The sequence below is a fragment of the Protopterus annectens genome, chromosome 3.part1 (genome assembly GCF_019279795.1).
Source record: "Protopterus annectens isolate FY-2018-M chromosome 3.part1, PAN1.0, whole genome shotgun sequence".
NCBI lineage: Eukaryota > Metazoa > Chordata > Ceratodontiformes > Protopteridae > Protopterus > Protopterus annectens.
The window spans coordinates 1,067,194,628-1,067,211,612 of NC_056732.1; the positions used below are offsets into that span (position 1 = coordinate 1,067,194,628).

Below are 16,985 nucleotides of genomic sequence, written 5' to 3' on the forward strand. Positions count from 1 at the left end.
TTGACAGCAACCTTACCTTTGATCACCATCTCCACAGTGGTAAGAAGGGCATTCTCTTTTGCTCATCTCATAAGTAAGAACATTGCCTCCAGAAAAAAAGAAGTTATAACCTCCCTGTACTCTTTCCTCATCAGGCCAATAATTGAGTACAATGCTCCTTTTGGTATGTACTTTTCCAGGCACCTGCAGCAATTGGAGAGACCACAAAAAAATCTTTACAAGGAGAATTCAAGGTATTCAGCATCTGTCCTATGTGGATAGGCTGAAATCACTGTCACTTTACTCTGTTTCATACAAAACTACTCAGAGGTGATCACTGCTTTGTGTATAAGGCAATCTCTGACTCCGCTTTATTGGAAATGATGAATATCTGTAAGTCCAATGGCTCATGGGTTACTCACTCTAAAGACCTTAACCTGGTATTTGACGTTAATAGAACCTGATGGAGAGACAGGTTTGTATCCCAGAGGTTACTGCACCTGTGGAACAGACTCCCAATTCATGTCAAGCAGAGAACCTCTTTGGCCCTCTTCAAGCACAATCTGGACAATTAGATGGGTAACCATAAATTCACCCCCGGAGTTCCACCTGTGTCTCTTTTGGACATGGGCAATAGGTTCTGACCATGGAAACAAAGACAGAACTTGGCTAGGTTTGTAAGGGACCTAGGGTCATTAGCCTAGTAACTTCTTATGATCCTATTAAACATTTAGCATATTTCCCATAGATATTTGCAAGATCATGTAGCATTTTACCAAATTTTAATAAACAGTATATTTAATTTCCAGGTTCCACCTCAACTCAGGAAGACAGGAACTTTTATGGCTTAATTACTATGACAGCTTGTCACTTATACCTTTAAATAAATGTGCTCCTCTTTTGGGTTCCAAATAGCACAATACCCATTTTTAAAATGTTTACTTCCAATTCTAATTTGCTTGTTACATTTTCGGATGGCATATTCTCATCCTTAGATCTGTATAAAAAATGAGCATGTGACAAGATCCTCTGCATAGATTATACTCATACATTAGTTGTCTACTTCTGTGGATCAAAACTATCTTAATTTAAAAGATTCAGAATTGGATTAATGTGTACTAAGAAGTGAAGTTAATAAATGACCTTACTTATACATTAGTCATTTCAATATTTTTCTGTTTATCTTAATCTGAATCCAGTTATAACTTCAAGTTACACCGATTAATATGAAATAAGTGGAGAGTGATTCACACATATCTGTTTTCAGAGAATACATTTATTATCCAAAACAAAGGCTGTTGAGAAGTCCAAAAATACACTAAACATCTCTAGCATCTGCTGATTTTCCAAAAAATAAGTAATCAAACGTGAACCCAACATTAAATGGATACCAAATATTATGCACTGCTTCTAAAAATATAACATTAATAGGACTGTTTGGTTGCATAAATTGAGCCATTTCTGTAATGTTAAGCTGACATGGGTCTATACTAGAACACCAAACTTTCAAAATTTCGAGTGTTCTGATATTGAACCATATTAATTGAAAATTTAAAACGTCGAACATGCAGAACAGCAAATTTTTTCCTAGGGAAAAAATTTGCTGTTCCAAAACACATACACACAACACAAGCACACCAAACAAACAGTAATCCACACACATACACCTAAACTCTTACACCTAACCCTACACTAAACTATACATAACTCACCTACAACACCCTAACCCTCATGTCCACACAATCGCACACTTACCTGACCCACGCCCTAACTCACCTAACCCGCCCTAACCCTCACGTCCACACAATCGCACACTTAGCTGAACCCGACCTGTAACTTTCCACCACAGCGCTTTCCACCACCGAAGCAACATAAATGGACAACCAAATTCTTTCCCTAGGAAAAAATTTGGTTTTCTGTTTCTTCGATATTTTCAGCATTCACTGAAAACGGGTCGTAATTAGAACACTCAAAATTTTGAAAGTTCGGTTTTCTAATATAGACCCGCTGACATTACCATTAGTAAATAATCCATTCAGGAGACAGGCAAAAGTTATTTAAAATTATCTATAAGTGTTACCATTAAGACAATGGTAGCAATTCTGTGAAAGCACATTAAAAATCTACTTCGGTATCAAAAACAGCCTGAAAACTGCTACAAATAAAGTTTTGTTGTAAAGAAATAAATTGCACTCATATTTTAAAATATATAGAGGATTATGATTAGGCCTCCATTCATTATCAATGTGCTACATTTGAGACATGAATACCAAGAAATGCACCTCAAGATCAATGCTGGAGGTGAAGAAAAGCTCATCCTAACCCTATCCAAATATAACTTTGACCAGTGGATGGGAAATCACAAATTTATCCCCGGTTTGACACCTATTTCCCAAATGGACAGGAACAGCCTGTGAATGCCTGATACATGTGTACAAGCCTAACTGTAAAATTGTCAAAGAAACAGCAAAGTTTCCAAGCACGGCTTAGTTCAAAATATTTAATGGGTACAAAAAATACACAGAGTAAGCGCTTTCAGGGACCAGAGCTCCGCTCCATCAGACCATAATAAAGCATGTCAGCAGTTACTCAACATTTAAACCTGTTTCATCCAATACAAATCAAGTTTGAGAGTGATGTAATAATTGGCATTAATTAATACAAATGTACAAAAAAAATATATAAATATATATATATATATATATATATATATATATATATATATATAAAACTTGTAGTTACTGATATGCTTGGACTGATGGAAGAGAAAAAATATAGCCATCTCCTTTCATAAAAAAAAAAATGCTTACATATTTGGTTAAAAACTCAAACATCCTAATAAAAAAACCTTAATAAAAAGTGTTTCACTACAAAACATCTGATTCAACTTATTTAAAACCTACTAATGCTTCAATGGTCTGGCTCTTATAAATGGTTTAAGCGAAACTCTGCTCTTTAAACCAGGATACCTGTCAGCTTGTAGTTTTAGTATCCACTTCTGCTCAACAGATTCAGTTCTATTGTTGAGGTCTCCTCCTCTAACATTGACATGTAAAGTTTCTACAACAAAAAACTTAAACCTATGTTCACAGCCTTCCTTCATCACATACATAGCTAGGGCATTAGACTCTTTAGAGTTCCTGATGTCACGAAGATGCTCTAAAATCCTCTTTGAAGGGTCTGTTAGTTTTGCCAATATAATATACGTAGCATGTCATACAAAAACTAAAATACACTAGATTCTTGGTATGGCAGTCAGCATAAAAATCAAGATTAATAACAAAACCTAGCTGTGGGTGTGTAAAATTACCTCCTGAATAGATATACACACAAGCTGTACATCTTCTCCATTTGAACGTGCCCACTCTTTCTAACTGCACATGAGTGTTATGTTTCAGGGGTCTATAACATAGTTATTTCTTCAAAGATCTATTATTCCTAAACGTCAAATCTGGTTTATTATTGATAACACCTCGTAATTCGGGTACTGTTAATAAAATGTCCCATTTTGTCTTAATGACATCACATACCATATTAATATTGCTGGCCAATGTCAAAGGCATTCTCAGTTTAGTGCCAACAGTATTATTTGTGGATCCACCATCATCCATCAGATTAGACGTCTGACCAACCTCTGTCCTAGAGTCAGTGCTAAAGAATGGTCTACACCTACCCATCCTCTCCTTCCAGGCTTCAGAAATCTGTGTGTCTATGGTGTCACACTTGTAACCTCTACTCAAGAACTCTTCTTTCAATGAAGCTAGGGCAATGTTCAAGTCGGTTTCTTTATTGTGAAGACGCATAACGCGATAAACTTGCCCCTTAAGGACATTCAATTTTGTATGGTTCGGTTATATACTGTTGTTGTGCAGGATACTGTTTTTTCTAACACTTTTCCTGTAAACACTGGTAGTGACAGTGTCTAGCATATCCCTGTTGATCTGCACATCTAAAAAGTCTATCTTGGTAGCTGAATATTTATGAGTAAACTTTAGAAAATCATTTGTACTATTAATGTACTGAATAAACTCCAACAGTAAATGCTCCGTCCCTTTCCAAAGCAAAAAAAACATTGTCCACAAATCGTACATACCAACCAACTGAGGAGCTGTATCTGTCATTTGTAAGTATGTGTTGTGTCTCCCATCCTACCAGAGCCAGGTTGGTGTAGCTGTTTGCACAAGCTGTACCCATAGCCATGCCAACCTTCTGCAAGTAATGTACTTCACTGAAAATGAACACATTTCTCTCCAGAATGATTTCCAAAAGACTGCAAATCAGTCTGCCCTTGTCATTAGATACATTGTGTGTGTGTAATAGAGACCTAACACTCTCTATTCCCCATTCATTGGGTATCACAGTAAAGAGTGAAGCAATGTCTAGTGTAACAAAGAAACACGTACCATTAATATTACCAAGTTGGCTAGACAACTGAGCAAGTAAATCTTTCGTATCCTTTAAAACAGTTTCACACTTATTCAAAACAGTACATAAGTTTTTCTCCACAAAAATAGACAACGGTTCTATAAGGCAGCCCCTGCTGGACACAGTCGGTCTGATAGGTGGTCTATAAAGATCTTTGTGTATCTTGGGGAGCCCATATAGCATAGGGGTGATGGGATTGTTGACTTTAAAATACTCAAACAACGGCTCTGTTATTAAACCAGTAATCAATAGATCAAATATTAAAAACTCAACTTTCTCTATAACACCTGTCAAAGTATACAACGGTATGGGAACATAGGTGTCTGTGTCTGTTAATAATTCCATCATCAATGAGATATACAAGCATTTGTCCAGCACAACTATGGCTCCACCTTTATCAGATGGTCTTACTTCAACACTATTTAAACATTTCAACTCAAATAAAGCCTGCCTCTCATCAATAGTCAAGTTAAAAAACAATCATTCTGTTTGTCTAAAAATGTTTGTCTCAGTTGCCTCTCACAGACCTATGTAAACAAATCAATAATAGAGTTGGGAGGGGGTACAAATGCATTAAGTTTCTTAAAAACACTATCATTACAAAAAGCATCCTTAAACATTGTTTTCAAAGTTAAAGTCCTGCCAAACATGTGTAAATCTTGTAGGACATCAGTTAAAACTGCCGACTGTGCTGGTACAAAAGTCAAACCTCTATTCAGAACTGCAGTCTGTGTCTCAGTTAACAGAATAGATGAAATGTTGTATACTAAACCTGCCTGGTTCTTTTCACTGTCCTTGCTGTGTCTTCCTCACCCTGAATCCGTCTTACCCTGGGATTCTGAAACCAATTCCTCGATCTCCCTCGTATTTTTAGTGGTTCTTTCAATAAAAAAGAATTGGAACCACCTGCTGAATCAGTCAACGTCGTTGCTCGAGCTGCTAATACCGGAAGAGGTGAAGAATCATCTGCTCCACTTAAAAATTTCGGTTTTACAGGAGCACTACTCTTAGGGATGACTGTAGAGCTGTTACTAGCAGCATCCATACTGTTAACTTCAACTCCATTGAGACTTGGCCGCGTCAAAGAAGTTTTGGATAGCTCCAGTTGCTTCTGTGCAACTGCTCTCTGAGGCTCAGTGTAGCATGTGCGCTCTGAATGCCTCCCACTTCCTGTTTGGTTTGAAAATGCTGCATTGTGTGATGGACTGTCTCTAGACCAAGAAAAGGCGTCACCCCTTTCAAAATCTAGTTTATCTCTCTGAATTTTCCTGATTTTAACCTTGGACAGCCTCTTGTCATAAGAAGAGATGTTATCAAATAAACTGTCCATCTTATCAGTTAGAACATCCATTGGATATGTTTCATATATTTTATTTTGTAGTGCTTCTATCTGTTGACATAAATCCACCTCTTCAGGTCTGAAAAACTCAATCAACAGCTGCATATATTTAGCACTACATTCCAAATTCAGCACTTGCCAGCGTCTCAATAGTTCAGGATATGTAGATCCATATGTTGGTATTGTTAAGACTCTCAGCCCTCTAGGTACAATCTGAAGGTTTAGAGAAGCCTCTAAATGATACCTCTGCAATTGTAAGCATTTATACTTGTATAATGCATTCTCCAGCAAATAATAGTCAGTATAAAAGGCTTCTCTAATGCTGCCATCTGGCACAGGATAGTTGGTAGTCAAACTGGTAGCTCTATTCAATAAAGGGTTGCTGTGTTCCTCTAGAAAAGCACTCAGTCGGTGTTGAGTGGGTCTCTCTCAAAACATTCATAGAATTCTCAGATATGAGACTGTTGCCTTCAGCCATGCTCAAAAGTGAGTAAAAATCAAAATATAACTGCAAACAAACCTCACTTTCGACACAGGAACCAACTGTGAAAACATAGTAAATGTCAAAAAAACAGCAAAGTTTCCAAGCACGGCTTAGTTCAAAATATTTAATGGGTACACAAAATACACAGGGTAAACGCTTTCAGGGACCAAAGCTCCGCTTCATCAGACCATAATAAAGCATGTCAGCAGTTACTCATTTTTAAGAGCTAGACCACTGAAGCATTAGTAGGTTTTAAATAACTGAATCAGATGTTTTGTAGTCAAACACTTTTTATTAAGATTTTTTATTAGGATGTTTGAGTTTTTAACCAAATATGTAAGCATGCTTTTTATGAAAGAGATGGTTATATTTATTCTCGTCTATCAGTCCAAGTATATCAGTAACTACAAGTTTTATATATATATATATATATATATATATATATATATATATATATATATATATTTTGTACATTTGTATTAATTAATGCCAATTATTACATCACTCTCAAACTTGATTTGTATTGGATGAAACAGGTTTAAATGTTGAGTAACTGCTGACATGCTTTATTATGGTCTGATGTGGTCCGTGAAAGTACTTACCCTGTGTATTTTTTGTAGCCATTAAATATTTTGAACTAAGTCGTGCTTGGAACCTTTGCTGTTTCTTTGACATTTATTACGTTTTCACAGTTGGTTCCTGTGTCGAAGTGAGGTTTGTTTGCAGTTCTAACTCTAAAATTTCTCGGAGTACTGTAACATGCAAGCAAAATTTTGGTAAATTTAGGGTAAGTCTATCTAATCTTAAACTGGCTGTTTGGCCGATAGTCTAGTAACCACCTATGAACCTATAAAAACATGTAACTTCCTTGGTTATGATCGAAAAGACCCAACTGTAATTATTTGTAGTACATGGTGTTTTACCTATTCCCACGTACTACAAAAGTTAGAGAGAGAGTGATAGAATAAAGAAACATTGTAGCTGAGGAGTGTTTTTATAGTTCAGAAAACTGTGAAACATTAATTGCTGCCACACAGAGAGTGGTCCCCAAAGAAAAGCATCAGGAAGTGAATAAACACTGCATTTATACTTTTAAAAAAGTGTGAATGAAATATTTAATGACTTCCCACCTCTCTCTAGTTGCGACAGCTAGACACTCTTGCTTTTCACTGATTTCAGGATGTAATCACAGTCCTACATGCACTACAAAGAGGAGTATGATTGGTTTGCTGGTCATAACCCATTTATTATACGTTTGAGACGTGTATACCAAGAAATTCACCTCAAGAGTGAAGTAATCCATTCATAATACTTTGTAGGGCATATCTGCTCCATATAATACTAGTTACAAGGGGGAAAAAAAGGGAAGTCTTTTGCCATAAAGAACTTAGTGAGAGTTGTCAAAAAGGTAATGGAACACACAGTCCCTTATGTTTACACTCACCTTGCCATGTTGCTAAACAGATTTTTGCAGAATGTTCAGATTTTTTCCTCATTTGTTTGGTTTGTTCCTCATAACAAAGCCTGTGTTTTCATTCAAATCACAGAGGATTGAAGAGGCTAAATAATGATATACATTTAGGTTTCAAACATTGTATCCTTCAGAAAATGTAGGTAATCATACATCCTGTTATTCCTGTAACTTTCTTACTTTGTAAGAGGAAGGAACACGTTATTGGCATGGACAGCAGACAAAACTGAATCTTTTATTCTGCCACTGTCTTTTACTGATCAGTACTGGCAGATTGTAATGCCTGGCATGGGACCTGCCCTTAACAACTTAAGCATGAGGTGCATAACATTTGTTAAGGTTGTGTCTGTTGCTACTGTAGCGCTTAACTGGTTTGTCCTTTTCTGAATATCGGAGCGTAAATACCCTTGTTCCATGCACTGCAAGGTCATTACTGCCAGGAACAATTTTGTGAAAGCATGTTATCATTGACATGAACTAGAATTGCTCCAATCATTGCATTTATGTTAGTATGTAAGGAATTCTGTGCATGAACATTATGTCAAAAAGATGTCTACAACACCACGCACCAGACAAAACTTCACCCGTGCTAAAATGATAGGCATTATACAATGCATCTACCTGACAATGTAAGAAACATGTTTTATAAAAAGCACCACTGTGTAACAGTAGTAATTATGGTTTGCCGTCTTGGGTAAATGACTTTAGACATGTTTAAACTGGTGGGATAGATGAACATTTGTATATTTATTACTATCTAATCTTTGCCTGCCACAAATGTAGATGACACACCAAATAATGTTCACATTTTGTGCCATTTAAGCAGTACTTACAACTCAAATCATAACTCTGCCTACAAATTATATGTACCTAGCCTTCCGATGTCTCATAAGTAGTAGTATTTACAGAATCAGTTTTCTGTGCAATACTATATGCGAGTGCCAAACAAGTATGCCATTTATACAGTAGCAACTAAAAAACACTCCAACCTCCACTCTGCATTTTACAATCTTTGGCACTGATAGAATTCTTGTTTCTTAAAGTAGTTTGATATAAAGTTAACTTTTGTGAAAGATTTATCCATAGAGAGATAGCAGCTCTTATGCCGGTTTGCTTTCCTGTGCCCTTATTTAAAAACACAATTAATGATTTCTTTTCAGTATTTTCCTGGTTTACTTTAGCAGTATCTGTAGAATAGCAGTCCAATAGAATGAAACAGGAAAAAGTGGTAAAACATTAACAACAAACAAAGTTGTTTTGCTAAGAGCAAAATAAATGGCATTTAATGAGGGCTTCTATTCAGTACTACAAACTTCATCAGATATACCTCACACGGAGGAAATCCAATACTTAAATATATTATGTAACTGAATCATGTGACCTTTCTTTTCTAAGTAAACATATTTTTTTCCTAGCACAGTGGTTTTGATATTTTTGTTTATTTATTTTTTTTAATTCTTATTTACAGAATATGATTTTAGAAAATGTTCTCTGCTTTCTGGTACATTTATTAATGCTGTATAAAACCATGGACATATATGACACATTTTGGCTTTTGATAAATTGTCAGTGGCCAAAACTATGTGAGGCACATATTTCTTGCCATTTGAATAATTACTAAATGCTTTAAAAGAAATGGTGAGTGGCAGAAGTCACTCTGTAAGTCATGTTAACATTCAAAGCAAAAATCTATTTATTGTTTTTACATTTGTTTACTGGGAAAGTCCAACTGGGCATGGATCCCATTTTTAGTAGTGGCCTGGGGAGAAACCTTCACAAAGATTAGTACAACAAATTCAGTAAATACAATACACATATTAATAAAGTACAGTACAGAGTCAAACAGTTAGTAAGGTACAGTTTCAAGTCCAAGAAAGGAGCAAAAAGTAAATATACTGTAAGGAGTAATGTGTGTTACAATAAACAATACAGTTGAGAGGACATTTTGTTCAGTCATTTGGTTACATTCATCAGTGGCTTTTACAGTAAACACACATTGATTGATTGATTAAGAGTATAGAAAGGAGAAGAAGGTTAAGGTATGATGTGATCTAATTAAATGAAGCTACCCAGGGTCAGAACAATTACATAACCAAGAACTATGTAAATGAGACTGAAGCAGTTTTTTTTAATTGTTTTTGTTTTCAGTGGTCCTAATATCTACAAGGATGGTATTCCATGCTTTTACAACAGAAATGGAAAACAAGGAGTCCCCAGAGCTATTGTTGCTTTTGTCTATGTCAGCCAGGGGCTTTATTGGTGGATCTTAATAGGCATTTCTTAGAGTAGATATTAAGTAGACCTTGAAGAACAGGAACTCTATTGGGATAATGTAGAATTTGGTGAGCTATTGTAAGCTGGTTTTATGCTAGCAGGTTGGATAATTCTAGCCAGGATAGTTGCTTATCAATTCAGCCATGTCAGAAGTGTTTCAAGAAATGTCTTGCTTATTGTGAAGAGTTTTGCAGATAGCATTATTGCTTAACCAGTTTCTATAATGTGTTCTGGGATAATTTTATATACACCACATGTTAAGCACAGCACCCTTTTTTAAATTATTTTATTTAAAACTCTGATGTCTAATAAGAAAGTGTAACAAGTCCTTGTTCTGAAAGTCTTGTGATTCGTTAGCTTTGTGGCTGTAGTATATTTGTATTACTTATTCAATTCTGTTTGGTTTTATAGACTTAACTGAGCAGCTATCTTCAGTGTCAGTATTAAAACAGCTTTATAACTTTTATCTCTGCGCATTTCTTTTGCAGTTTACATAACTATGCAGCACTGCTTGGTGAATTTTACTGCACTAGCCACTACGCACAACTTTTTAAAGCTAAGGGCAACTATGACGAAGGATTTGGTCGTAAGCAACACAAAACACTGTGGCTTCTGAAGACTACTGTTTCACAAAGTGAAAATGAAATCAGCAATATGGCTGCTAATGAAAAAGAAAACACCAGGCAGAGACAAACTGCAGCGCCAGTCAATGTTCCTGACACCAGTTCACAGCCTGAAAACATGAAAACTAGCCCTGTAGGAATACATAACTATGATGAAGATTTAAGCAAATCTGTGTCAAGAAGCAAGCTTAGAGTTAGCTGGCCTCCTCCTAAAATCTCACACGAGAATGTAAGTAACCTTCCTACTGGCACTGAAATAACACAAGTCAAATCAGGTCAGCGCAGCCCTATATCACCTGTGGAAACAAACAGGATAGGTTTACTGGATGTAAACGCTGCAACTAGTAGCTCACAAAAACATAAATTCACATCTGAACATTATAAAATGGAAAGTAGTTCTGATGCTTTTGCTGACAGTCAAGTTCAAAGTATAGGCAGTAATAGTGATAGTTGGCTAAAAGCAGGGGGAAAAGCAGATCTAAATATAGGAGCACAGGAACTGAAACTCTCTTTTGCAGGTCATTCTAAAGCTGATGAGCCAAAACAACCTAGTATATCAGAAAGGATTGCAATGTTCCAAGATATCAGTTCATCAAAGAGTACATTGCAACATAATACCAAAGCAACTAGTCCAGCATCAGCGAGATTGCCATCTGTGAATACATCAATGCCTATGCCACATAATGTGCCATCATCTTCTTCTTCAGAAGCATTTGATGATCCTGCAATGCATCCCATCCCCTGTAGCATTACTGCTAATAGTAACAATTCACATGATACTCAGGGTATGAAAAGTACTGATCAGAGAGAAATGGGCACCATAACAGATAGTCTAGGTGACAATGAAAGCAAAGAAGGAGAAGCAGCAGCTAGCCATGAAGATAATATTTCAGATCGTAACATTAGCAACGATAGTGAAGAAAACGTAAACAACGAATCTAACGCTGAGCAGGGTAACGCAGATGAAGAAAACACAGCAGTGGCACTGCCTGAGGTTTTTGGTTTGTTTGATTGTTTTGATGACACTGTTGATGCTGACCCAAGATCTCATTATCAAAATTATGATGCCCCTTGTGATAATATGCGTAATTACCCACATGTAGATGTAATCAATCAAAACAACTATAACACTATGAAATCTGAGACATTTTCTCAAGTGCCGGATACAAAGAAACCACTCTATATAAGAACACAGACAGAGGAAGAAACGTATCGTTATGATAGTGGTGATGAACAGACCCCCAGATCAGAGCCTCAAGAGCCAGTTTCAGTAACATTTAGCAATATGCTAGAAGGCAGTTCAGATGCAGAATTTATTATTTCAGGATTTCATGATGAAAGTAGTGACACAGCTGTAAATAATCAGAATGACCCTACAGTAAATGAACCACAACATGGAAACATTGCTGGTGGAATACTGGACTCTACAGAAGTAGTGCCTTCTGATACAATGGATTTAAGTCATAAAAACACAATGGCAGGAGAAAATAGTGAAGTTAGTGTTAACACAGTAAATATATGCAGGTCTTCCATGTCAGATGTACCGGAAGAGTCGGATAGTCAAACGCATGCATCTGACATGCTCAGTAAGTCAGACAACCATGAATTTGATAATAACAGTTCCTTAAAAAATGCATCTAATCTGAAAAACACTGTTTTAGAACCAGACAATGGACACTGTTCAAAAACACAAAGTCATGATGGTGGAGTAACAATGCAACCACAACATGAAAACAGTACCTCTGTTACATGTGAGAAAGACAGTGTTTCACTGAGCCAAGAAATGCCACTGAAAAATATTTTGCCAAATGTACAAAACCAGGGCAATGGCTTGTCAGGATCTGATTGCGCTGTCAGAAGTAAATCACTGAACCACCAAGGAGTTTTAGCAGATGAAACTAAACAGGAACAGGCTAGGACTAAACAGGAATCATCAGACAAAGATGAGTTTTGTAAAGAAGAACAAAAGGGCATGCCAGCTTCAGAAATAAAAATGTCTGAACTGCTCGACCCTGAATGTGATGCTGCTCAGAAACAAAGCAATGAAAATGACTTGCAAGGAAAAATCCATACAGATGGACAAAATAATGAACTATCTGAAGATTCTTCTATATCAAAAAACGAAACTCAAATTTCTGGTGTTCCTGAAAACATTGCTCAAACAAAGGAGAATAAAAAAAGCCATGCAAGGAAAGAATCTTTGACTAAGTCTCCAGGACTTGGGAGAAATGCTTTATCTAAACTATTTACAGCAGGAAGTAAAGATGCAACTCCCCCAAAGGAACAATCTGAAAAGAAGAAACCATCACCTTCAAAATCATCATCTGCTTTTGGTAAGTTGTTCCGATCATCATCAGAAAAAGGAAAGGAAGAAATGAAACAGTCTGAAAATCTAGCAAAAGCTAATAAACAAAGGGATATCATGCAACCAGAAGAAGCAGAGGATGACAGTTTGTGTAAGGTAAATCCACTTTCAGAAATGCCAGCTCCAATCCCTGTTAACAGCGAAGCCCATGTGTATGGAAATGGCAAACATACTGTTCAAGAAGCTATGGAAGTGCAAGGTCCTCAGCAAAACAATCAACTTTCCACCAACTCAGACCTGCTGGAAGACATAAAATCACAAAATGTAGAAGCAGCAAACAAGATTTTAGATCCTAGCAAACCTTTGACAATACATACTGATAACACTGAGGAGTGTAGTAAAATCAACTCTCATAATCGTATTTCTGACTCTCACAATCAGATCCAGATGTCTTCAGATACTTTAAATCAAGAACAGAACATTTCACAGCCAGTTGATAATATGCTTGTTATTTCTAAGGAAAATTCTCAGTCAGCATTCAACACTTCAGACCATGTGTCAGTGTCACTTGTGTATTTCAATGCTGCCAGTATCAGTAGTGGAAATGGTAATGAATTGACCCACCAAAGTCTTAGCCTGGGTACAACTGCAAAATCTGATATTTCAAATGAACTCTTTTCAGATTTCTCTGATCACTGTAAACAACAGGACACTCTTGTGCAATCAGTTGACAATGCATCTCATATTCTTGCTGGAAGTGTTCAAGAAACAGTCAGTTTTACAGAACAAATAGCAATTCCCAGTTTTACTGATGATCCATTTGGCCTTCTAAGTACAACTCCACTTAATCAAACACCAGCAAAAGATAGTGAAACTATTCAGTTTGCAATACTGCCAGGTGAAAACATGACCAAAATGTCTTCAGATGATATCTTTGATATTTTACATGTTGATGTCCCAGCTGACTCTCAGGTGCAAACTAATGCATGGCATAGTCATGACATCACTAAACAGCAATTCTCTACAGGATTTATATCATCTTCCTCTTCTGACGATCCGTTTGGAAATGATAATCTCTTCTTTGATGTAGCAGGGTCAGAAATGAAGCAGAGCAGTTTCCCTTCTAGTTCAGTTAACAATGACTTTTTTGACAGTTTCTTTGACCCGTCCATGATAGCTCCAACTAGTCAACATGCACAGCTCCTCCAGTCTGACCCTTTTGTTATGGACGCTGGCACAACAGTGTCCATATCTGTCCCTGAACACAATGTACGAAGCCAGGCTAATGAGCTGGATGACCTCTTCAACCCACTAAGTGCAAACTCTAGCAACACGATTGGCAATGCCGAGTCTAATACCGACTTGCTATCTGATTTTCTAAGTTAACCAGCCTATTTCAGTTCCATGTAAGTCCTAAATCAACATGCAGGAGGATCAGTGTTTCAAATCATACATAAAAATCGATATGGATATGCTGATAACTGTTAGTTGACTATGTCTCTAACACTCACGATTCCTATTTTTATAGTTCACAAAACAAATACCAGAGCAGGGGTATGTGTTTTCTACAATTGTTTGTAATTAATCCTGGTGTGGCAGATCTGCGGCTGATAAATTTCCAGAATTGTGTTTTTATCACAGTTTATTGCATTTCTTATGTGACTGACATGCAGCATTAAATCAGTCTATCACTGAGGCTAACCCCTTCTCACTGTTCTTTATAATACAGCCTACATTCATTCTGTAATTTTGAGATGCTTGGGAATAAAAAGCTGCTAACTGTTTCAATGTCTCAATAAATACACAACGTCAAAAAGCAATATTTAAATGAAACCATTTCTCTGTGCAGATAAGTTATACACACTGAAGAATTATGATTGATAACCAACACCCTGAGATACTTCTACAATGAAGCCAAACTTCAAACATCTTATTGATGCTGTATGAAGGTGACATCATATGAATGCTCCATTTAGAGTCTAGTAAAAAAATTAAAGACTGAGTGGTGCATGCTTGTTTTATTTAAATTACCAGGTAATTTTCATTTTTTTAGGTAATAACAAATATATTAATTATATATAGAAAATATATGCAGCTCAGACGTGCAAACAGGCAACGGATATCCTGTTATTGCTTCAGGTGCATTTTGTATTCATGGTTATATTCAGGCATATTCATCATATATGAAGACTGAAATGCTAACATAACTACAGTCTAACAATACCTAATATTAACTTAATGCAGACTTGATGCATCACTATCAGTTCTCTTTCCTGTCACAACTCTTAACCTGGCAGTTAGTGGACAGGATTAGGGTTATGAGCTGCTAATTGTAGTTCAGGGTTTGATTCCCTGCAGCTTTCATTTGCCTACTCTGTGACTGAGCAATCCACTAAATTAGACAGTGTTAAAGGGTAACTGGGAAATTAGACAAGGCTTCTCAATGGTCTCCAGGACTGCATGCCTAGTAACTTCCCATGAACTTATTTATACCGATGTCTTAAGTAAAGCTGTGTATTTCTTTTTCATAACATTTTTAGGTTTTGAGGGAGGAGTCTTTAGTAAACAACATTCATACAAGGACTTTCTCCCATGTTGCCGGGCAAAAATATGCAAGTTGTGATACAATCAAATGTTCTGCATACATCAACATCAGAACAGTAATAATTCCTCATGGTGCAGAAACATAGATTTTGAATGCAGGCAAAAAACACTTGACTCACACAGGTGACTTTTTTTCTGTACTAAGGAATAGGTTGCTTCCCTCTCTCTTCCGTAACCATTGCCCTATGTCTATTCTGTAGTTCTTGGGAAGCTAAATATATATGTATATATATATATATATATATATATATATATATATATATATATGTATATATATATATATATATATATATATGTATATATATATATATATATATATATATATGAATATATATATATATATATATACAGCTGTATTAGGAAGCTTGCTTTTTTTCAGATGCCTAGTTTCTGAAGTCTGTATCAAATACTGGCGGTGTCAAAAGTATCAGTTTAAATGCTGCCTTGTTGCTCTTGCACATGATTTGTCACCAGTTTTGTTTGTGGGTCATGTTATGTGCTGCTATAAATTACCCTATAATACTCTCCTCACATGTGCACATGCATGCAGCCCCCCACACACACAAACACACACACACACAAAATCTAGCTATAACCTGATCAAATGGACACAGCGTCAACAGCTGTTTGTTGATATGTGTGTGAGATTGACAATCTCTGGGTAGGGGAATATTCTCTTTCCCCATGGCCTGTGTGATCTTGTAGTTAGTATGTATAATTTGCAGGAATGTGGGGGCACAGCAAAACCACTTGCCATTGGTATAGTGCACTCCAGGGTAATCCCCAGAGGCTAAGCAGAATTTGCCAATATTTATTAATTTGATGGTTTTTGCATTGATCTCCTGGCTGTTGGCATTATGTCCATTCAATCGGTTGGCCTACATTTATATATATATATATACATATATATATAAATATATATATATATGTATATATATATATATATATATATATATATATATATATATATATATATATAAATATATATATATATATATATATATATATATATATATAAATATGTATATATATATATATATATATATATATATATATATATATATATATATATATAAATGTATGTATATATATATATATATATATATATATATATATATATATATATATATATATATATATATATATATATATATATATATATATATATATATATATATATATATATATATATATATATATATATATATATATATATAGATATATATGTGTAGAAATGATTATGCAAGTAGACATTTTATTGACTGTACTACACTACAAACTTTTTTGCCATATATCAGTAGCGGCATTAAGTATGCAGCTAGCTTCTTGTAGTATAGCTCTGATTTTTAGTTTTTTATGTATCTCATGTACCTTTAAGTCACCTGCTGCATCACTAAGACTCTTTGCTTTTTATTAGTGCTGGTTTGTGCTTACTTGTATGCTGTATGTTCATTCAACAAATTTACATTTCCCAGATACAA

The 16,985-nt window shown here is 35.7% G+C and overlaps 1 protein-coding gene across 1 annotated transcript in view; it reads left to right on the forward strand.

The window, feature by feature from the left end:
- LOC122798352 overlaps positions 1-14,720 on the forward strand; it is a 138,695-nt gene extending 123,975 nt beyond the window's left edge. Inside the window, exon 2 of the mRNA XM_044067204.1 lies at positions 10,461-14,720. Within this exon, the coding sequence (XP_043923139.1) occupies positions 10,627-14,286 (3,660 nt within the window). The 5' untranslated portion in view covers positions 10,461-10,626 and the 3' untranslated portion in view covers positions 14,287-14,720. The remainder of the gene's footprint in view (positions 1-10,460) is intronic.
- The last annotated feature ends 2,265 nt before the right edge of the window (positions 14,721-16,985 follow it).